General features: G+C 43.2%; 1 protein-coding gene across 1 annotated transcript in view; it reads right to left on the bottom strand.

The window, feature by feature from the left end:
* The window catches only part of PPFIA1 (PTPRF interacting protein alpha 1), a 93,171-nt gene that overhangs the window by 43,335 nt on the left and 27,330 nt on the right, over positions 1-22,506 (bottom strand). The window contains exons 3-10 of the mRNA XM_063095652.1: positions 6,932-7,033; positions 6,453-6,617; positions 5,966-6,040; positions 5,490-5,591; positions 5,019-5,240; positions 2,659-2,805; positions 1,028-1,162; positions 144-218 (exon numbers count right to left, since the gene is read on the bottom strand). Coding sequence (XP_062951722.1) covers positions 144-218; positions 1,028-1,162; positions 2,659-2,805; positions 5,019-5,240; positions 5,490-5,591; positions 5,966-6,040; positions 6,453-6,617; positions 6,932-7,033 — 1,023 coding nt within the window. The remainder of the gene's footprint in view (positions 1-143; positions 219-1,027; positions 1,163-2,658; positions 2,806-5,018; positions 5,241-5,489; positions 5,592-5,965; positions 6,041-6,452; positions 6,618-6,931; positions 7,034-22,506) is intronic.

The raw sequence follows: 22,506 nt of genomic DNA, 5'->3' as shown, positions 1-22,506 counted from the left end.
GCTGGCGACTGGCTCTGTGTCCCCACCCCCATGCCCAAGCCTAGTAGATATGTGACTCTGCCCATCTTCAGGCTGCTTCTGGTTAGTCAGCGCAGAAAGCAGAAAGCGGCAAGCACAAGTAAGGAGCAATGGACAAAGTCTACCTTCCTAAGCCTGGAAGTAAGTTCCAACAGCTTAGCTTCCTTAGCAGCAGAGCTCCCAGAAGACAAAAGATCAGACTACAAAGCCGACAAGGGACAGGAAAGATAACAGGGAGAGAAGAAACCGAGACTTAAAAAGCAGATCACAGAAGGGAAGAAAGGTTCTGTTAAAGTTGTTAGCAACAAACTGGCTCGAAGGCACAGGTCTATGAGCATTGCCACCCTTCACCCGCAGGGCACTGTGTCCCTTCCCAGCTATGCTTGAGCAAGGAGACGCAGGACTACTGATGGGTGCTGACCCAGGCCTCTGCTCTCGCAGCTCCCTCCGCCTGGCTGATGCTTACTGGCCCTGTAGCGCTAAGCCTCTCCCACGCCCAGGAAGGCTGGCTGGTTCCAGGGCCTCCCACATGCCCAATTTGAGTACCTACTTTGTAATCTTGAAATTGCCCCTCTACCTGCTTGCTTCCCCTGTGGATGGTGAGAACTTTGAGGGTAGGACTGTGCCTTGCACGTGCCTAGCCAACAGTTGTTGAACAAATGAATGAGTATTATTTAAAATTTTGTCTTTAGATGTGAATAGCATTTTCCTTTTTCTGAGAAAAACTATCCTTCTTTTTCACAAAGCTTCTATCCCATGTTTTGAGTTGGTGGATAAAACAGAAACAGTTAACTCTTAGACATGCATACTGGGGACAAGCTGCATATACCTGACAGATAAAAAGGGAGGATGACATTTAAAAAGTGTCCCAATTGCAGACAAACTAGCACTAAAAACAAATCTGAGCGACTGCACGGATTTAGGCACAGTGACTAGGAACAATGATAAACAAGGTAGGTGAACAATGCATAATCACAACCATGGATCCAGAAGCCTGCCCAAGCCCCACCTTCGAGAGCGCTGCCACCCTCTGGGCCAACTCCGCCTCCACCTCCGGGAGTGTCTCGGCTTTCCTCATGGTCTGCTGCAGCTTTTGCTCTGCTAATTCCAGCCGTTCCTGTAACTGGCGGTTTTTATCCTCAGTCTGTGAAATGAGAGAAAGCATCAACATGCAGCAACCTTCTGGCTGTTTCCTTTTTCAATAGGTTGAAGCAAACTGAAAGGCAGACATGGACTAAGTCTGTTATGACGGAAGCCCCTCGGCTCTGGTAGCTGCAAGCAGCACACACCCACCTCCATATGTTTGGTTTCCATGTGCAAAACACCTCTTGCCAAAGTACCTGCTTTTCCTAAACAGCTTCAAAAGTTTCTTTTTCTTTTAACAAATAAATGTTCGTGTACCCTAAGTAAAATAGCTTTCTACAGAAGATTCTCACTCTAATTGACAAGCTAAGAAGAATGTGGTACTATCCCTTGTTAAAAAGCAATACAACCCGTACTAGAAGGCAGCACTCCGGACAGCCCACTGACGCGACAAAACGCAGCTCTCATCTCCTGTTCCATACAGATCTTCCAAGAGCGCACCAACAGAACATTGCTTCAGTTATCTTTTAAATGTATTTAAAAGATATTCTTTTTTTTTTTTTTTTTGTCTTTTTCGTGACCGGTACTCAGCCAGTGAGTGCACCAGCCACTCCTATATAGGATCCGAACCTGCAGCGGGAGCGTCGCTGCGCTCCCAGCGCCACACTCTCCCGAGTGCACCACAGGATCGGCCCTAAAAGATATTCTTTTTAAAAACCCTCTTGCTCTAAAATAATTTTCATGTTGAAGATTTAACAAAAGATTTTTTAAAGAAATCTAAAAATCATCAATAATTTCAGGTTCCTGAGAGGTTTAACATTTGTTTATATGTAGAGCTTTCCTCTTCTTTCTGTATGCATTTATCTCTCTATATGCATATATACAATACATCATGCTTTAAAACCCTCAAAAAATACATCATACTGTAGTACTATTTTGAAATTTTCCTTTCAAAGTCATCACTATTGTGAACATCTTACATATCATTAAATATTCTACAATATCACTTTTAATGGCAGTCTGATATTTTCTTATTTTTATTTCTGGATAAATACACTTTGTAAAATACCAAACACTTTAGTTTCAAGAAGTCTGATTTAGGTTTTTCTGGTTAATTCTTGATTACCTAAGACCACACAGAAACAGGAGTAAGTATGGCTTACCAAACCACAAGAAATACATAGGTCTTACTACAGACTTCATGTCTAAATTTGCCATTTATCACATCGCTCCCAGTTACTGACTAGCAGCCAACTGCCTTAAGTTCTTTGCCACTCTCTGCTCCTGCTCCTTTGGTAAAAATGCTAACAAGCAACAGATTAACTTTCAATTAAAACAAAAGAATCAAAGAGAGTAGCTCCATAAAATGGCTAAATCAAATCCTAAATCATCAAAACTTGTAAGTGGAAGTTGCCCACACTTCTTGAACATAAGTATTTTAAGACGATAAAAACTTTATATTTAGACCTGATTGCCAACATGAAAGGTATAGAAAAAAGGCTTTTAACTCCATTAACAATTAATGCAAGCCAGACAAAAGTCCATAAACTCCATCACCTGTCGATGCATAGAATCTTTGTTTGCAATTTCATTTTCAAGTTTATCATTGAGGTCATGCACAGACGTGGCTTCACGCTGTGCAGCGAGGTAGCGTTTTTCAAGAGTAGTGATTCTCTCTTCCATGTCTTCCTTTTGGGCCATGGCCTAAATTAGGTATTTCAGAGGGAAAGAAAAGGTAGGTAATTAATACATAACACATTAATACACTTAATTAAGAGAGAAAAAACTGGACTAAATCCTAAATTTCATATCAAATACAGTCATGCACCACGTAATGACCATTCAACCAACGATAAGCCACGTGTTAAATGTTGGTCAGAGCAACAGGCTACACCACATAGCTTAGCTGTGTAGTAGGCTATGCCATCCAGTTATGTGTAAGTACACTCTATGAGGTTCACACAACGACGAAATTGCCTAAGGAGGAATTTCTCAGAACTTTTCCTTGTCCCTCAGTGATGCATGACTGTATAAAATTAGTATCCTCAAAATCAAATTGATAGAGAAGCCAATTTTCTCAAATGTGAATAAAAATGTACCTACCTCAAATACCACAAATATTCACCTATGTGATTAGCAAAGACCAATCTACCTTAACACTTTATCTGGCCACTCAGTTTACCAAGTTTATTCTTTCCTACATAATATTACAAAAAAAAAGGAATAATAAAATATCCCAATACTGCAAGAATTCAAGCAGGTAAAAGTATCCATAGTGAAGATGCAGCCTATGTCTGCCTCGTGCTATAAACGGGCTGATACAAGACAGGGTGTGGCCTCTGAGTGAATACAGTAGTGAGACTCAAATTTCATTTTCTTGGATAAAAGTTGGATGAAATCTCATAAAACTACAAACTTCAAGCATATTAACAAATGGGAACGGAAGTCAAAGTTTAACTTAATTGGGCACAACCCAAGGACGAGCTGGCTAGTAGTGAGTGACCTTGGAGACACAGCCAGCAGCATGAGTATCCCAAGAGGAAGAAACCTTCACCCAAGGAGGAAACAGTTAGTTACCCCAAAGAGGCAGGCAACAGGAGTGTCCCCAAGAAAAAGAGGAAATTCTCTTCCAGGAAGGAGCCGGTCACAGCAGTGGGCCTGAAGACACTGCTGTCAGTAAGAACAGCTCTAAGAAAAGAAAAAGCTCTAAAAACCACCCCAGGAAGATTAACGGACATCACCTGGAGGGAGGGCATACCCCACTTACATTCCCCCCAACCCATGCCATGTCCTGTACCCCAGTAAAAATTCACACACACAAAAATAAAACAATTGGGCACAACCACCTTAAGTCCGTAGCAAAATTAACACTACACGGCATCAAACATGAGCGAGGAGCTGAACGGTTTGTTTGTGCAATGCCTGTCCTCCACCCCAAAACTCACTGCCTTTAAGTCCTTTCCTGCTTACTATGTGACTAATGTTAGCAAAGTCTTAATATCAAAAGTGACAGGTCTTAAAAGAAGAATTTCAAAATTCTCTGCATATTAAACTCTGCCACAGGAATAATCTGCTATAGACAAAGAATATAACCTAGTAAGTTATATAATATATGAAAGTATTTTTCTTTGTTTTGAATTCTTACATAACATACTAAGCTACCAAACTGAAAGTAAACCTGTTCTACATATGTGTTAAACGGTCAAGAGGATCTCATGGGGTACAAAGAACAAGTTAAAAAGTGACAGGAGGAGGTGCCAGAGAAAGTACCTGGCCCTCACTTGCTTTTATAACAATGACTAAATAGATTCTCATAGTTACAAAGCAGAAATGTTTGTAAGAAATGGGTGTTTTTTGACATTTTTACATCATGACCTAAGTGTGAGCAAATTCCACATGTATTGTTTGTCTGACCCCCAGTATTCAAAACCATATATTCTGTGAAGGAGTAGAATGTCATAAAACTAGAAAACTGCCAATAACACTCCCTTCACAGAGTCAACAGACTGCACTCACATCACTGTAAGTGAACCAGCAGCACAAGCAACATCAACATTTACTGGCTAAGAGCGTATTAGGAGGCAATCTGAACATGACATATCCACAGACGAGTGCAATTACGTGACCTTGAAGCAGCATGGTGGAAAGCACCTATGTCATGCCCACTCCATAGCCACAGTGCATCAGTGAGACTAGCCTCCTCTACCTTTGAAGGCCATGGGGAAAGGAGATTTTACAATGGAAATGGGGACACAGCCTATCACAGTCTCATTGCACTGCTTTGTTTCACTATTGTTTATACAATGATCCAGAGGTTGAAAGTAATTGGGAGAGCAAGGCACAAAAGGAATCAAGAAAAGCAACCCACCACAACACCCCAGATGCTCAACTCAGTGACAGGTTCTATTATCACTCACTTCACGGATGTCCCGTTGCAACTTTGTGTTCATCTCCTCAGATTTGATCAAGTCTTTCCTGGCCGTGTCGAGATCTTCCTCCAGCTCTGCCACGTGACTGGAGAGGGCGGCCAGGCGCTCTTTCATTTGGCTCTGCTCCCTCAATTGCTTGTCTATGACTTCCTGGAGCTCTATTACTTTAGCAAGGTCTTCCTCGTGGCTTAACGAACCATCAGAAGATCTCTGAAGGAAAAAAAATAAAAGACATACATATATCCTTAAATGGCCTTGTTTGGTGAGTTATGAAATATAAAATACTTCCAGGAAATAGGCAAACTCAAAACTGATTTATGCAATCTGTTGGATTACACAACTCTCACGACCACTTGCACCTTAAGCCAGAGCTTTAGCGGCAGCTCTCCAAGCAGCCCTACAAAGACACTGCGGACAGACGAAGTCAGAAAGAGAATGAAGAAAAGCCCAAGGACTTGCCTTTCCATTCGTGCTCGGGGTATTTTCTTGTTCATGGTTCATGTCAAGCGCTCCATCTGTTAGTGTTTTTTTCTGATTATTCTGTTCTTTAAGAATCATTAGCTAAAACCAAAAAATTGAATATGAGATTAAAATACCTTGCATAAGAGACATAAATAAAGATAGCAAAACTCCTTTTGGAAAAACTCAACTATAAACTGCTAACTATAGTATAAAAAGAAAGCATATGATATTGCTATCCATCCTGAATATCAGCAGATTATTAAAAATGGAATTTATTACCTAATGGAAAAATGGATAATAAGAAATAAAAGTCTACTTTATAAGTCCTTAACATGACCCGGATAGGTTGCTCCTCAATTAGAAAGATAAATAACATCTGATAGCCCCTGCTACAGTCCTCACACTTTAAAAAACTAAGGGACAAAAATTTTAAAAACCCCAATTCAAAGCATATGACAATGTCTCAAGCTTACCTCTTTGTGTGTGGCACCTAATTCTTCTTCTAACAAACTACACCTTTCAAGTGCTACTCGTAATCTCTCTCTCACCTGAAAATAAAAGGGGTTGAGCTTGTGTGTATGTGTACATGTATATATTTTATTCTTAACATGTAGTTATCCTGATATAACATTAGTATATGATGGAATACCTTTAACGTCTTTCATTGTTATTACTGTTACCGAAACTTCCTTGTCAATGGCTTTAAATTTGGAGAATAATCTTCCCCCTAAATTACATTACCCAATTCTTAACAGCAAACTGACACACAGAATTAATCAATTTTAAGATATTTATGCCAACTAGTACCTTTTAACTATATAGAACCCCATCTTCTTACAGAAAAAAATTGTTTACAATAACTCGAGAAGCTACAAAAGTTAAAGTTACATAAACACACAGGAAGCTTGCCTAATATGCAATATGTGCACAGATAAGGAGCTGTCATATGGCTAATGGTACCTTTTCATCCAGAGCTTTGTGGTGCTCAAACAACGACTTCAGTGCTTTGAGCACTTCGACTTCGCTGGACACACCTGCTGGGGACTGTGCCTGTCTCTTCACCACGGTCATCCTGAGAGACCTCTCGTGCCTAGAGACAAGGCATTCCAAATGTTCTAAAAGCAGCTGGAATAAAAGGCCAAAATAAAAACATGTTTAAAGAGCACTTCTAATGCGAAAACAATCCTGAATCCCTTTAATTCAGTAGAAAGTTAGAGACATTCCCCTCAAAAGTATTAAAATACCATTAATTCTCATCACAAATTTCAAACAATGCATGATAATGCTGAGCTAATCAATCACAGTCTGCTCAGTAGGAAAAAGCATGAAAATGCTTAAAACCAGAGAGAGCAGATCATCTTTTTGTTCCAAAATAGCATCACTGATCCCAGTACTGACTCCAGAGGCCAATGGTAACACAGTGAGATTCACCTACTAACCCTGGTGTTGTTCCTTTCTGCTTTCAGTTCAGCAATTTCTTCTTCCCTTTCAAGAAGCTGTTCCCTGCATACGTTCAGTTCCTTCGTAAGTGCAGCAAACTCCTAGAAAATAGCAAAATCAACAGATATATAGAAAGAGACCCTCTAAAGAAAGACTTCCACCAACCTCTGCAGTCCCCACACAACAGCAACCCTGTCACAGCATATAAGGGAAGAGATCTCTGTGATCCTCAGAAAAAGAGGGATCAACCAGCTGGCCTAAGAACACACAGATTACCAAACAAATCAGACTATAACTCAGACTCTCTGACTTCCCTCCACCCCTGGGCCCTGGCACATGCATAAAGGGGAATCTAAGCCCACCTTCTCAACATCCAGAGAAGTCCAAGATATTTTGCTGGACGGGGATCCTGACATGAAGTGGAAGACAACATTTTTAAGTGAATTGCAGACACATGACCTAGAATCACTGGGGAGAGCAAAGGAAAGAAGGCCTGGAAGGCCATCACATGTCTCAACCTCTTTTTCTATCTACATTGATTCTCCTCTGGGGAAGAGCATGGGGCTTTTGAGAGTCTCCTGGACTGATGGCACCCCAAGGCCAATCTCTTTGCCTGAATAATTTGCTCCAAGTCAACTATAAAAAATGGACTTTTCACAGTGCTATAAGCCCTTTGTAGAAGGGGCCAGTCTAAGATGATGTCTGTCTCTGGCCAAGTGGAAGAGTTTCTAGAGGATTTAACTGGGAAGAGCTGTGCCCAGAGCTCCCCTTCACTCTGCTCTGGACTCCTTCTCTAACTGCCACATTAAGCTGAATTCACACATGGACACCACGTATGAGCTGAGTCAAAAGAAACGAGTTCACAGTCTCCCATCAGTTTTTCACTCGAGTAAAGCTCCTCTGAAACAAGTAAAATCATCTGCCAACATTTCTCTCTGTTTTATGCGTTTTCTCTTTAAAGGACAAAGAAGGGATAAAGATTCACCTGATAAATAATCAAACAGACAAGGAGTCAAGAATACATATTGGGGAAAGGACAGCCTCTTTAATAAACAGTGCTTGGAAAACTGGATATCCACATGCAGAACAATGAAACTAGATCCCTACTTATCATATATAAAAATCAACTCAAAATGGATTAAAAATGTTTTAAATGTAAAACCTGAAACTATAAAACTACTAGAAGAAAACAAAGGAGAAATGATCCACAATATGGGGCTGCGCAAAGAATTTTGTTTGCTTGTTTTGGGTGGCTGCTGGTACAGGTGTCAAACCCTGGACCTCAGGGTTATCAGCACCATGCTCTAACCAACTGAGCTAACCAGCCAGCCTTCAGGAATTTTTAAATAAGACTTCAAAAGCACAAGCAATGAAAGCAAAAACAGACAAGTGGGATTACATCAAACTAGAAAGCTTTTGCACACCAAAGGAAACTTAACAGAATGAAGGGACAACCTACAGAACGGGAGGAAATATCTGCAAACTATACACCTGACAAGGGGTTAATATCAAGAATACATAAGGAACTTAAACAACTCAACAACAAAAAAAACAAACCACCAACTGAGAAATGGGCAAAGGCTTAAGAGACATTTCTCAAAACCCAAAAGATATACAAATGGCCAACAGGCACATGAAAAAAATGCTCAGCATCACTAATCATTAGAGAAATGCAAATCAAAACAACGCCATACCACCTCACTCTAGTTAGAATGGCTGTTATCAAAAAGACAAAAGGCAGCAAGTGTTGGTGAGGACTGGAGAAAGGGAACCCTTGCACATTGTTGGTGGGAGTGTAAACTAGCACAGCCACTATGGAAAACAGTATGGAGGGTCCTCAAAAAATTAAAAATAGAACTACCATTTGATCCAGCAATCCCACAGCTGGTATATACCCAAAAGAAAAGAAGTCAGTATGTCAAAGAGATATCTGCGCTCCCAAGTTTATTACAGTACTATTTACAATAGCTGACATGTGGAACCAATCTAATTGTCCCATGACAGGTGAATGGATTAAAAAAAATGTCGTCTATATACACAATGAAATACCATCCAGTCACAAAAAAGAATGAAATCCTGTCATTTGTAGTGACATGGATCGACTTGAAGGACATTATGTTAAGTGAAATAAGCCACGCACAGAAAGACAAATACCACACAATCTCACTCATGTGTGGAATCTAGAAAAAAAAAAGTTGATATTATAGAGGCAGAGAGTAGAACAGTGGTTAGCAGAGACTGGGGAGGGCAGGGAGGGAAAACAGGAGAAGCTGGCCAATGGGCACAGAGTTCAGTTAGACAGGAGGAGTGAGTTCTGGTGTGCCATTGAACAGTAGGGGGACCATGGTGAACAGTTGGGTTTTGTATATCACATAATAGCTGAGGGAGAGGCTTCTGAATGTTTTTGCCACAAAGAAATAGCAAATGCATGAAGTGGATAATACATTAACTACCCTAACCAGGTTATTATACAACATACGTATGTATCAAAACATCAGTATGTACCTACCCCATAAGTACATATAATTACAATGTGTCAATTAAAAATTAAAAGAAATAAAATCAGACATTCAAAAAAGTTGTTGACTTAGGTAATTCTAGAAAATCGGTTCACAAACAGGAGGTGTGCTTAAAGGGCATCATAATTTATCCTTTGCAACTCAAAGTCGACTTTACCACAGAAATAACACCACCTATTAGAGCTTTATTTTACAAGGCTAGCCCACAAAAGCCTATGGGAGCCATAATGCAGAACCAAAAGACTTGTCTGTGAGGGAGGAAAAGAAGCAAGCCATGCTGTCACAGTCAACAATGGAAAAGAATAAATTAAAGAATTCATTTTTTCTTAAATGCTGTTTTTTCAAGGGGAGCAAAGTGGAGGGGTTGGGGAAGCAGGTAATTTACAGAGATCTTGGACACTTGTGAGCATTTTCATGGATACGGTAGGCTAATGGTCATTTTAATTTACTGTATTTCTCTTCCAAACCATTATTTCTTCTGCAAGATCCATGTTCGTGGGTGATCAACTTCTAGCATGGCAGCATGAGGAGCTCTACTGACCTATTCCCCAGCTGTTATAAAAAACAGCAATTCAAAACCTCTGGAAATGGTTCTAAAGGCAAACAGAAAATTAAGACATAGCTCTTCAAAAGATTCAATGAAGATTCAGTACGAAAGGCAAGAGTTTGTGGGATCTGATCCAAGACTACCTCCCCCTCCCAGCTCAGCAAGGAAGAAACTCCCCTCCAGATTGCTGCAGCTGACAGTGCAGGGTCCCCTCACCCCCCAAATTGATCCCACGGAGCCCTGCTCCCCCAGACTGATCCTACGGAGCCCTGCTCCCCAGACCAACCCCACGGGGGCCCCGCTCCCCAGCTCCAGCCAGGCTAGCCAGGAGGATCAGGACACCAGTGCTTCTCTTCGAGGTCCAGCTGCCTGATGCTGATGCTACATCCGGGTGAGTGTAGATGAGAGGTGGGTGCTCCCTACTTCTGCAAAACCCTCTGTGTGGAATGGAGAGAAGCAGGAGAGGGAGCTGTGATGAGAATGACGGACCCTGGGATTTCAGACAGGCAAGGAAGAAAGGGCAGACACGAGATGGCGAAGCACCATCACAAGAGGGTAGGATCCCAGGACTGTAAGTCCTAGGTGGGTGGAATATCAGTGTTTTATTTTTAAAAGTCTACTTATCTACTATGAATAAACTTCACTGCCTTTAAATAAAATACCTAGTCAAACCATAACAAGGAGGACTTGGAAATTGGGGAAGATTGCTTCCAAACTCGGATTATGCACCAGCTACATAGACTCATCTAACTTGGAGACAGAAAGGATCACCATCTGGCCCCGCCTTAATGCACACACAAACCCCTTGCTTGTTTTACGTTCCCGCCATCCTGCTTTTCCTTTAACTCTTTCATCAACAGAAAGAGGCAAGCCTTTATCTGCTTCATACAGCTTCCTTAAGATTTTCCTAAGGTCCCCAAACCGTCTTTATTGACCTACCGATTTTACATTTACCATCTAAAACCAGAGAGAATATATTTAATTCATATTATTTCAGTTAAATGTAAGCATTTCTAACAAATTCAACAGCCAAACCATTCTATGGTATACTGCTCTGGCTATGGTAAAAACAAATTCACAGAACTTGGCAATTATTTTACTCAGATAGAAACATTTCTCTTTGCTCAAAAGAATTCAACAACTAAAAATGTATCAAAGCAAATTTAAATTTAGAAGTTTAGATAAATATTAGACAGGAAATTCCAAAGTTTAAGATTCCAAAAGCATCTTGTTATGTGCACTGTTTTTGTATTATTATTGCAGGAAAAAACTAGTGCAGACTCCAAATATGTGCAATAAATGATCTGCTTTATTACTGTCACAGGAATCTCATTATCAATATACTTAGAAAAAAAAGTTTAATTTAGAAAAAACTGCAAGCCAAATACACTACTAGTTAAAGGTGACATCCTATTTACTGATATTTACTACAATTAAAGTTTCAAATATTTTCTGACACAATAGATATAATAATTACTAGAATATTTTCACTTAATATATAAGTCTGTGCAATACAAATTGTATTTCCATTTGACATTATCTAGGGTTGAGAGGAGGGAAAATAATATTAACCAGTAAAATTAGTTGAAGAACTTGGTTTCACATAACGCTTGAAAACGCCAATATTTATCATTTCTGGAAAAATGATTTATATCTGGATAGTAGGTTCCAATTATATAAACCTGAATTGATCAAAATCCATAACCAGGCTAATTTTAAATTAAGTCCTACAGACCAGGTGCAACATTGACCTCCAAAGGGCATAAACCCTCTCACTCCTGTCATTCTAATGGCCAGCAGCAGCAGCAGCAGCCGCAGGAGCTCCCTGGGCCGAAAGGAGGCAGCAGGGTCTCACTGGCCGACCCCCATCCCCATGGGTCTCTGGCCCTGCCCCTTCTCCTTTCCTCTTCCCGTTTTCTTTACTTGGTCATAACATGTTACATAAATTTCTACATCTCTTATTCTCTATTATCTCTATCAATAGCTCTGTTAGCTTTGTTTAATTTTTGTTACTTCACTAACCTTTTAGTGAAATAGAAATAAAACTTCACTGGAAGAAATATTATTCAGCCCTAAAAAGGTGAGAAATCCTGACACATGCTATAACATGGGTGAACCTTGAGGACATTATGCTTAATGAAAAATGCTAGTCACAAAAAGACAAATACTGTATGATTCCACTCATATGTGTAAGAACCCAAATGCCCCAAGGGATCACACCCTGATCACATAAGCCCTTCTCGGCCGCACCCCATCATGGCGCTGGTTGCCCTTCTCTCCCGCATTCTCCTTCCCACCGGCGCGATTCATTGCACACCAATCAGCTCCCCCCCAAGCCCCATGCAGTATGCTAAATAGGGATTGTATTTTAAACCAATCAGCTTTCCCTTAAAGCCCTATATATATGTGTGTGTGTGCTGCCTAATAAATGAGCTCTCTCCGGATCGTCAACTGGTGTCGACTCGTCCTTTCATTTGGTGCCGAAACCCGGTTGGCGACACTTTTCGGATCACAGCGTCAACACTTTCCGAGTTGCCCCTCGGGAACTCCGTCCGGCCAGGACCGGCCTCCCTTCCACCGCTCACCACTGACGGTCCACCCTCGTCCATTCTTTTCAGCGCTGGCTCCTTCCACTCACCACCGGCTCATCATTAGGTAAGCCCCCTTTCCTAAAGGGCACCAGCCCTTTTGCAGGCTACCGCAGGGAGTCTAGCCGTGATCGTCCGGTAGCCCCTAACGCCCATACCCCACCCCACCACGGTCTTCACGACCACCATAAATTCCCAAACTATAACAGGTTCCAAAGCCCTGGTAAACTTTTACTTTCATTTTTGGAGGTTAAAAGCCCCATTCTGTTCTCTCCTTCTCTCTTTCACCCTCCTGTCCACCACTCCCTTCTCTCTACCTCCCGGGTCCGGGACCCGACCAGAAATTCCTAGTGCTAGGTTCCTTCAGGCACCAGGCTTTTGCCGTAGAGAAGTGAAGGTCTGAGTGACAACCCACACCTCCCTTCTCTCCTCCTGGTTCGTACCTGAACCTGCCGGGACTGACGTGACCTACTGGGGACGCCCTCTAGGATCCCACCTTTCCCAACCGGCCGAAGGATCTGTCTTATCACTAATCTCTGTCCGATTTCTGTCTAAATTCCCATTAAGAGACCAGAATGGGCGCTTCCTCCTCCTCCCTAGGGGACTCTCCACTTCAATGCCTTCTGAAAAACCTCACCAACCTTTCCCTCAGGCTGGATATTGAGCCCAAACTCCTCACCAAATTCTGCACACAAGATTGGCCTTATTATCCTTTAGATAATCAAAACACATGGCCCCCTGAGGGCACACTAGATCCTAACATTCTACGAGACCTCTTTAACTACTGCCAGCGCCTAAAAAAATGGAAGGAGATCCCCTACATTGAGGCTTTTCGCCTCTTGGCTCAGAACCCCACCCTCTGCTCCTCCTGTGCTCCCTCTCAAGTCCTTTTAGCCTGTAAACCATCTTCACAGTCACCCCTCGATTCTTCCACCTTCGACCCTGCTGATGAACCCCCACCCAACCAACCTCCTCCTCCCCTGTCACCTTCTGCACCTCCTGCGCCATCCACTACTCCGTCTTTACCCTCCCCTACTCCTGACCCACTAAGCCCCCCTTTCACCCGTTCCCAAGGACACCACCTATGGTGGGCCTCGCTGAGGAGGACTGACGGAGCCTTGGGCCCTTCCCAACCATCTCTATAACAAAGCAAGAGCCCAGGGTATCCATGGTTGTGGACGGCCACCCAATATCTTTCCTCCTGGACACTGGAGCCACCTTTTCGGTCTTAAGGGAATATAAAGGCCCCACCACCTCCAGCAGCTCTCCTATAGTCAGGGTAGGAGGTAAACAAATCTTTCCCCAAAAAACCCCTCTTTTAACCTGCTGCCTTCAAGGCACTCAATCCATTTTCTCCCATTCCTTTCTAGTCATGCCACAATGCCCCGTCCCCTTGTTGGGTCGGGACATTCTATCACGGCTTCAAGTTTCCATTACTTTGCCCCTGTCCTCTTCCTCTTCCTCTTCCCCTGTTTCCTTCCTCCTAGCACTAGTTCAAGCCCAAGATCCTACTAATCCCACCCCTCCAAAGAAGTCCTTACCCATCTTAACGCACCCTGTTAATCCCACAGTTTGGGACACTGCCAGCCCCGCTCTGGCCCAGTGTTCCCCTGTACACATAAAACTAAAAGACCCCTCCAAATATATTTGTCAGGCTCAGTATCCATTAACCACAACAGCCCTCCTCGGGTTAAGCCCCATCATTCAGGACCTACTAAAAAAGGGGTATCTCCGTCCCACTCACTCCCCTTTCAATACTCCCATACTCACTGTAAAAAAACCTAATGGCGCCTTTCGTCTCGTCCAAGATCTGAGCCTTGTTAACGCTGCTGTCATTCCCATTCACCCCCTTGTACCAAAGCCATACAGGACATTTTTGCCTTCACATGGACTGACCCCTACTCCCGCCACTCCGAACAACTCATTTGGATGGTCCTGCCACAGGGATTTCAGGATAGCCCTCATATTTTCGGGCAGACCCTAGCACAGGACCTCAAATCTTTTCACTTAAACCATCCAGAGTCCACCTTATTACAATATGTGGACAATCTCCTTCTATGCAGTCCTTCATGGGAACAATCCCAAGCTGACACCGCCCATTTGCTTAACTTCCTAGCGGGTAGGGGATATCGAGTGTCCCCTGCCAAGGCCCAAATCTCCTTACTGTCTGTAACCTACCTTGGTTTTCTCCTCTCCTCGGGAAAGAAGGAAATCACCCTGGACAGAAAAGTTTCTTACTGGCCTGCCCATCCCCAAAACCAAAACAGAGATCCTATCTTTCCTGGGTCTAGCCGGATATTTCAGAGCATGGATCCCCAATTTCTCTTTGCTAGTCCGACCTCTCTATAACATGAGAAAGGGGCCTCCTGAAGAACCGTTACTCTCCTCACCTCAGCGCCCTTTTCTCAAGCTTCGGCAGGCCCTTCTAGCAGCCCCTGCACTTCGTCTCCCTGATCTAACTAAACCCTTTTTCCTCTATGTTCATGAAAATACGGGACAAGCTCTAGGTGTCCTAGGACAGAATTATGGCCCCTCCTTTGCCCCCGTAGCATACCTATCAAAACAGTTGGACCCCACTGTACGAGGCTTGGCACCCTGTCTAAGAGCCCTAGCAGCAGGGCAGTTACTGCATAAGGAGGCATCCAAATTAGCATTCGGGGCACCCCTCACCATTCTCTCACCACATCACTTCAAAGACCTCCTTACCTATAAGGCTCTCCAATCCCTCCCACCTTCCAGAATTCTAACCCTCCTATCCTCGTTTCTGGAAAATCCTGCCCTATCCTTCAATACCTGCCCACCCCTAAATCCGGCTACCCTACTGCCTATACCAGATTCCCCCAACAGCCCTTTGCACAGCTGCGTAGAAAGCCTTCAAAATTTTATACCTTACCGCTCTTTCATCACTGAGGGACCCCTATCTCACGCTGATCTCACATGGTTCACGGATGGGTCCTCATTCAAGGAAGGAAACACTCATTACGCAGGGTATGCCATAGTCTCCCTTGATTCGGTTATAGAAGCCCAACCTTTACCCAAGGGTACTACCAACCAGCAGGCCGAACTTATCGCCGCCACGCGAGCCTGCATTCTAGCTGAAGGAAGAACTCTTAACTTATACACTGACTCCAAATATGTCTTTCATATACTTCTCTCTCATGCCGCCATATGGAAAGAACGCGGTCTGCTTAACACCAAGGGTAACACAATCACCAACTCAGCTTTAATCTCCACATTAATTGAGGCATCCCATTTACCTTGTGAATTAGGAGTCATTCATTGCAGAGCCCACCAGAGGGACGATTCCCCAATCACTCGCGGGAAATGTAAGGCTGACCTCGCCGCACGCACTGCAGCAATGCACCCACAGACACAAAACCAACTTCCCATTCTTCCATACGGCTCCCAAGGTTCACAGACACCCTCTCAGCCTCAACCGCCTAATGATAAGTCCTCTCTCTTTTGCTTGCTCCATGACCTGTTTCACTCTAGCCCCCCAAGCTTTATCCCAGTTTTTACAAGCCTTCTTCTCAATCACCCCATCTGACAAAGCCCTCTTGCAAAAAATTTCCTCCTCATGCACAATCTGCCAGTGTACCAATCCTAACACCCCTCTCAAACCTGGGCCATACCCCTCCCACCAGGCCAGAGGTCTCACACCCGCGGCCGACTGGCAAGTCGATTTTATGCACATGCCTTCTGTCCGGCGCCTCAAATACCTCTTGGTGTTTGTTGATACCTTTTCAGGATGGGTAGAGGCATTCCCAACATCCAATGAAAAGGCCTCCACCATAGCCCAGACTCTCCTTTCCCAAATCATCCCATGATTTGGGATGCCCACTTCCATTCAATCTGACAATGGACCTGAATTTACCGCCCAGATAATACAAAAACTCTCCCAGTCACTCTCTCCCCTGGCACCTACATTGCCCTTACCGACCTCAGGCATCTGGAAAGGTAGAGAGAACCAACAGAACCTTAAAGGACATACTAACTAAATTGTCTCTGGAATTACACCTTGATTGGGTCCGTCTTCTACCTCTCGCTCTACTCAAGACCAGAGCTCTCCCAAAAAGGCCCTCCAATCTTTCCCCTTTTGAAGTCATGTATGGTAGGCCCCTCCTACCCCCGGGGATCACAGCAACTGAAGGACCCATACCACCCACCATGGCCTTACCCTTGCTCTCCCACCTTCGCACTGAATTATGGAAGTACCAGGACTGGCTACTTCCAGATCCGTCACTTTATTCTACTTCCCCAGAACCCAAAACCCCCCTAACCTCTAAGTGGGAAGGCCCATGTCCTGTCTTCCTTTGCACTCCAACTGCTGCTAAACTTGCCCTCCAGGTAATGTTACTCCATGGATTCATATTTCCAAGCTGAAGCCTTACACTCAGAATCCACCCTCGGCCACCGAGAACTCCAATAACAAGCTGCAAAAGAACTTAACACACCATTCTTTTAAGTGTATCCCTCATCCTACCGACCCTTTCAAAGTCCGCCTATCCCGGACCTCAGCCTTACCCCCAATGCCAGAGACATGAACCTTCTCCTTGGCCTTCTCCTGTTCTTTTCATTTCACCCAGGGAGCTTTCAGGCCCCTCTGCTAGCTCCCCAGGGTCACCCATTTACACCTGGCAACAGATCATTTCTGAAACACTCATCTTTCACTCTCTCTCCCAGAAATTGTTTTCTCTCAATCGACTGCTCCTGGCGGCCGTCCCCTTAAACGCTTCCCTTCCTCAACCATTTATAACCACACCTTCACCCCACCAGGCTCTTTCTTCTGGTGCAATGGAACCCTCTCTACCTCCATCCAGTCTAATCTTACTGTCCCATGCTTTCTTGTCACCATCGTCCCTCAACTCACTCTGTACACCAGTTCAGAACTGTTCCATCTTCTTCATCCACCCTCAAAACAAAAAGGGGCCGCCTTCCTCCCAATCATGGTTCCTAACAACATCAGCTGTCAGAGCTGGCCTGTCGGGAGGAGCCTTAGGACACAGTTTATGGGCGGTCAAAGACATCAATGCTAAACTTGAAGGGGCTCTGACCTCCACTGCCGAATCTCTTTCCTCTCTACAGAGACAAATCACCTCTTTAGCTCAGGTCACCCTCGAAAACCGTAGAGCACTAGACCTCCTCACTGCAGAAAAAGGAGGTACTTGCATCTTCCTTGGAGAAGAATGCTGTTATTCCTCATAACCTGCCTTTTCTTGCCCTGCATCATTCTTCAAGCCCAAGTGGGAAAAATTTCTAATCAGGCCTTTAACCAGCTTTTGCTTAGAAACTACCAGCTTCTAGGTACCGATGAACCCCCCGCCTCATCTCGTGAGCGCCTCAGCTGATGCTGAAGAGACACCACCTTACAGAGGAAACGCATTCCTACACGCCCTCGCCACCGACGCCTGGCTGCCCCCTCCAGTCTCCAACTCCGAACAATGGAACCGGTGCATGTGCGACTTGTGGCTTCAAGGAACGTTTATGGACTTTTCCCCTTTTGAAATTACTTGTTTCTCCACCCTCCTTTGGGGTTTCATAATGGGTATTTATGTACCTTCCTCCCTTTGCCCCCCCCCCCACAATGCCCCAGTTCAGCAGGAAGTAGCTCGATGACTTCAACGTCCCCTTTCCTAAAACAAGAAAAAGGGAGGAATGTAGGGACCCAAATGCCCCAAGGGATCACACCCTGATCACATAAGCCCTTCTCGGCCACACCCCATGATGGCGCTGGTTGCCCTTCTCTTCCACATTCTCCTTCCCGCCGGCGCGAATCGCACCGCCAATCAGCTCCCCCCAAGCCCCATGCGGTATGCTAAGTAGGGATTGTATTTTAAGCCAATCAGCTTTCCCTTAAAGCCCTATATATATGTGTGTGTGCTGCCTAATAAACGAGCTCTCTCCGGGTGGATTGTCAACTGGTGTCAACTCGTCCTTTCAGTATGAGGTCACTAGAGTAGTCAAATCCATAGAAACAGGAAGTAGAACGGTGGGTTCCAGGGGCTGCGGTGATTGGGAAGTTATTGTTTAGTGGAGACAGAGCTTTACAAGATGAAGAGAGTTCTGGAAATGGATGGTGGCAATCTTTGCAAAACAATGTGAATGTACTTAGTACACTATACTCTTAAAAATGGTTAAGATGGTCAATTTTGTTACATATATATTTTACCACAATAAAAAAATTGACAAAACACTATACTGGAGGCAATAAGTCTATGTCCTCTTAGTCTAGAAACACGGAGTATAAAGAAATGAAAAAGGGGTCTAACTTTTAGCAAATGGAAATGGGCACCTGGTAACTCACTTGCAGTACAGACTATATTTTCACTCAGTAGAAGCTATTTGCATCACTCGGGACTAAAACCACATCAAATTTGAAATGAAAACTAGAAGTTTATATATTAAAATGTGCAAAACATATGTTTTGAAACTCCAGTGTCTTGATTTAAAGAATGTTAATAAATATCTATTTATGCTGCATCCTAATGATGGGAGAAGAGAGATGGAGGGACAGCAGGAAAGAAAGAATAAATTCTGCATTTTTGTAAAATTTGACCCACGATCTCATCATTTCATTTAACTGCAGACTTGTTCAAAGCTGCTGCAAGTGAAACAGCACTGGCTTTTCAATCACTGGACATTATCTGCAAGCAACAGATTAAAACACATAAATATTTAAAAACTTCCTATATACCTAATTTCTTTTTCCTGTCAGTTTCTCTTTAAGAAATATATACTGGCAAAATGTATGCTCATACCTAGCATTTATTGAATAAATATTGAATTAAAAAACATGGCACACAACAGAATTTCAATATAATCCCATTTTTATTAAAAACAAACACATACTTGTGTGTATTTTTACATAGATAAGATGCACATGAAACTGTGGACCCTGGCTACTCACTGTAGTCAGGAAAAGTAGATGCAGGTGAGACCATTTATACCTTTTAATTTTAATTTTTAAGTACATATTGCTTAGTTAAAAAAAAAAAAAAAAAAAAAAGACCAGTTCTTCTTTCTCTTTTTCTTTCTAAGCAATGATGAAACTCAAGGCCATGACCAGAACACAGACTGCCCACATGGACACACAGCCTATTCAGAAACACTTCCTCCTGAGTTCCCGCACCTCACTTCTTCAGTTCTCCTTGCCTGTCACTGCCATCTGGATTCAGCCACCATGGCTTCCCTGGAGGTCTGGCTAGGACCCCAGCAATCCCCTTTTCTCTGCCAAACCCAAAGGCTCAGTCCTCGCCTGACATGACCTACAGGGCAGCAGGTGACCTGCAGAATGCTCCATTTTGCCTACTCTCTTCCACCTCACCGTCTTTCCTCCTCTTCCACTCACACAAGGCTGGTGCTGTTGGAGCTCTACTCTGGGCCTGTGCACCATGCCCACCTGACCTGGTCCATGTCTGTAGCTTCAATCACCACTCTGGGCAAATGCCCATTACACATGTCTACTCAGATATCTTGCAGAAGACTCAAAATGCTCTCACCACACAGAGCACATCATCTTCCCCTGCCCCAGTCTCCAATTCCCTCTTAGCCCTCGCTCAGTGGACATCACGTGGCCCCCTTCCTGTCCCTCGTTAGCCCATCACTAGGGACTGCTAATTCCACCCCACACATGTATCTTCTGAATTGTCTACTTCTCTACATCTCTGCCTCCTCCTCCACTGTCCAGGCTACTGTGTCCCCTCGGTCTAATACAAAAACTCATCCCTGCCTCCCTTTTTTCTCCCCTCCAACCCATTCTCTATACTTCATGAAACAGATCAGACTGCGTGACTTTTCTGTTTACAATATTTCAGTAACTTCCCGCTGCCCTCAGGGTCAAGCCTGAAGCTCCTCAAATACCTGGTAGTACCAATGAAAAGTAATAACAAATGCTAATGTAGCACTTACTACCTGTCCGACACTGTTCTAAGCACTTTGCATTGATTATTTCATCTAATTCTCATAACTCCGTGATGTGACTCTAGTAGCTTCCTGGCACACAGAACAGAGAGGTCAGAGTGCTGGCTCTGGAAGCTATTCTCCCCTGTGTCTCTTTGCACGTGACTCACAAGGAAATCCAGTTTCCTCGGCCCGTTTTCTGTTCCTCTGCTGGCCCTTCCACTACAGCTGTTCCCTCTACCTCAGTCTGGGAATCTGCCAGTCTTCTCTGACCAGCTCCTGCCCAGCCTTCAGTTTGTGGCTTGGGGGCCTTTTCCTGCAGAGGCCTTCTGTGACTTCTTGCAAACATGGACAGGTGCCTTGCTAGGTGCTCACAGAGCACTCTCTTACTCCAGCATTCTGCACTGTTGCTAGACTGTTCCGGAAGGCAGAAGCCCATGTCTGGGGGAGACTGCCTGGCACACAGGAGTTCCAGTCAGTGTTTGCTGCCCAGATGACGGCAACAGTGTCAAAGGAACAGCCGCTCACAAAACTAGAATGTGCTTAGTAGGAAAAATGATGCGTTGTAAACCCGGGCTCTGGTTTTAGCACAACACAGTAACCCCTAGGTGTCCAGGTGGCACGGGCATGACCTATGCAGAACAGACTGGCTATCCTAACTTTTGGCTTTGCAATAAAGTGGGGGTGCATTTTGTGTGTTTCTCACTACAAATCAGCATCATTACAGGCCAAACCCAAAAACCTTAGTGTAAGATGTGGTCTGTTCACCAGCTGAAGTGGCACTACCAGACAGCAATAATTAAGCACAATTTATAATCCACCTGGCCTACCAGCTCTGAAATTTTATCATTCTTGACAACTTTTTTCTTCTACTCTTGAGGGAGTTACATTACTCCATTGTAACTGAAGTACTGATGTGGATATTTTGTACCAGTATTTCACATTCACACCATTCAAATTAAAAAAAAAGTAACCAGACTGCTTTTATTTTTTAAAAAATTTATTGAGATAAAAGTCACATAACACAAAAATCATCATCTTATCCACCTTAAAGTGTAAAATTCAGTGGTTTTTAGAATACTCACAAATTTGGGCTACCATTATCACTATCTGATTCAGAACATTTTCATCACCCATACAGCAATCATCCCCAATCCTCCCTCCCCTCAACCCTAGGCAACCACCAATCTGCTTCCTGTCTCTATGGATCTGCCTGTTCTGGGCATTTTGTATAAACAGAGTCATACAGTACGTGGCCTCTGTGCCTGGCTGCTTTTACTTCACTTAGTATTTACAAGGGTCATCCATGTTACAGCATAATGTAACTTCATTCTTCTTTATTCCATTTTTCTTCTTTGGAAAGCATCTTCATGGGAGCTAAGTATAAGTTTTGCTTCACATATTTTTACCTTTCTGCTAAAGAGCAAACCAAACAGAGGCTTCAAAACAACCTGAAATACTGGTGTGAATGCATATTTCATATACTTCATATTTCAAATGCATAATATTAATGAAAAATCCACAGAAAAAACATTCTAATTAAATTTTTAAAACTTGGCCTGCAGGAAGGGGGAGAATCAAACCAATGAAATAAAAAAAATAATGGGCAGAAATCCTTGATTCAGATAGAAGGTTGCAGAAGGCTCTCATTTCTAAGCACATTTTATATGTGGAAAACATCTTTAAAAGAGAACATTAACATTTCTAAAAAAGAATGTTAGCTTAAGAGTTTCAGATAAATTAAAAGCACTAGAAAGTAACAAAATAAAAATATAATACGAAGTACACTAATGTCCCGCTTATATATATGTTATTTTTCAAACTTCCCAATAAAGCAAGTATGTGATTTTTGGCATTGCTCATGCTTACGGAAGTGTAAAATACTTTTCATTTTCAAATATTTCATTTCATCTATGCATGTGCCAAGAAAATACTAAATCATAAAGACACTGTCTCTAAAGTATGAAATCAGAAACCGCCTGTCTGAATTTGATAGTCTAACGCCATCGTTAGGAACATAA

Source organism: Cynocephalus volans, chromosome 4 (assembly GCF_027409185.1).
Source record: "Cynocephalus volans isolate mCynVol1 chromosome 4, mCynVol1.pri, whole genome shotgun sequence".
NCBI lineage: Eukaryota > Metazoa > Chordata > Mammalia > Dermoptera > Cynocephalidae > Cynocephalus > Cynocephalus volans.
The sequence above is the reverse complement of the archived record's forward strand: the minus strand, read 5'-3'. Positions and strand labels throughout refer to the sequence as shown.